We start from the raw sequence: 1,211 nt of genomic DNA, 5'->3' as shown, positions 1-1,211 counted from the left end.
GCAATGACTGGACCTTGCTCAGTCAGGTTGTATGTTTACCTGTGCATGTGTGTATGCACATCCAACACCCAGTTATGGGTGTCTTATGGTTATATCTCCACTCCGACTTATTCATACATACGACTTGTTTCCAAGCCACCCACATACGCTCATACATGACTCTGTGATCTCTATCATCATCCATATACATATACCATGATTTTTAGTCAAGCCTCAATCTCTAAACCCTAAACCCAAAAAATTCAAAATTACATACCATGTCTCTGCAGTGTTGCAGGACCAACAGTTAAGCTCAGCCTCAATGATATCTGACGGCGGCACCAACCAAAGCAATCAGAACTCAACAATGACCGAGGTGCAAGCCAATCAGATCGCGCGATTATTCGGACGCGAACGTGTGGCAAAGACTCATGCAAGAGACTACTTTGCTATTCTCGGGGTTATGGCGGGCAGGGCTGAGGGTATCAAGTATGTGACAGGCTATAAGATGGTGTGATGTTCTGTATATGTATGTGAGTTTGTGTTCCATGTATCTAGGTATCTCTTTATCTATGTATGTATATCTATATTGATTCCTGTTTCGATAACAGAGTGTGCACTTTGTAAAAGATATGTTTTTATAATATATACATACATATATATATATATATATATGTATATATATATATATATATATATTATATATATTATATATATGTATATACGCACATGCAACGTCATGAAATCAATCCCTATATATGCTATACTACTCGTCTCAATCTACAGTCTACTCCCCATCCTTCCCTTCAGACTGATGGAAAGGTATCACCTTGATCGAGGCCTCTACAGCATTCTCAACACACGTTCACGGTCGGACCTGCACCGCATTATGGTTACGTCAATGGACTTTAACAGAGGTGGACATGCTCGCGTGATTTTGCAACGTTTGTTAAGTCACGAGGATGTGTCTCTGCGTGAGCTGAGTACACAGTCTCTGGCCGAATGGGTCAGACACTCGCCCGAGGACTTTGCTACATGGGGTATCTCCATGCTGTGTGAGCAGGTGGGTGGTGTGTGGATAAACCCCGGTTTTTGTCTTGCGTAAACTTTGTTTGCTGGGGGTGTCTGTCTCTGCGGGAGGTGAGCACATGATGTTATGCAGAATGAACTAAACAATTTCCGAAATTTTTATTTTCGTGGAGCATGCCCATATAAGATTTATACTTCTATAT

At 41.5% G+C, this 1,211-nt stretch overlaps 1 protein-coding gene across 1 annotated transcript; it reads left to right on the top strand.

The window, feature by feature from the left end:
• Nucleotides 1-789: 789 nt before the first annotated feature.
• On the top strand, nucleotides 790-1,084 carry SARC_16645 (hypothetical protein; the record flags this gene model as incomplete). Its single annotated transcript, XM_014289251.1, has 1 exon — nucleotides 790-1,084. A coding segment is annotated over one exon (295 nt), but the record flags the coding sequence as incomplete, so codon positions are not given.
• Between the last annotated feature and the right edge of the window lie 127 nt (nucleotides 1,085-1,211).

This window comes from Sphaeroforma arctica, assembly GCF_001186125.1.
Source record: "Sphaeroforma arctica JP610 unplaced genomic scaffold supercont1.8574, whole genome shotgun sequence".
Classification (NCBI taxonomy): Eukaryota; class Ichthyosporea; order Ichthyophonida; genus Sphaeroforma; species Sphaeroforma arctica.
The sequence above is the reverse complement of the archived record's forward strand: the minus strand, read 5'-3'. Positions and strand labels throughout refer to the sequence as shown.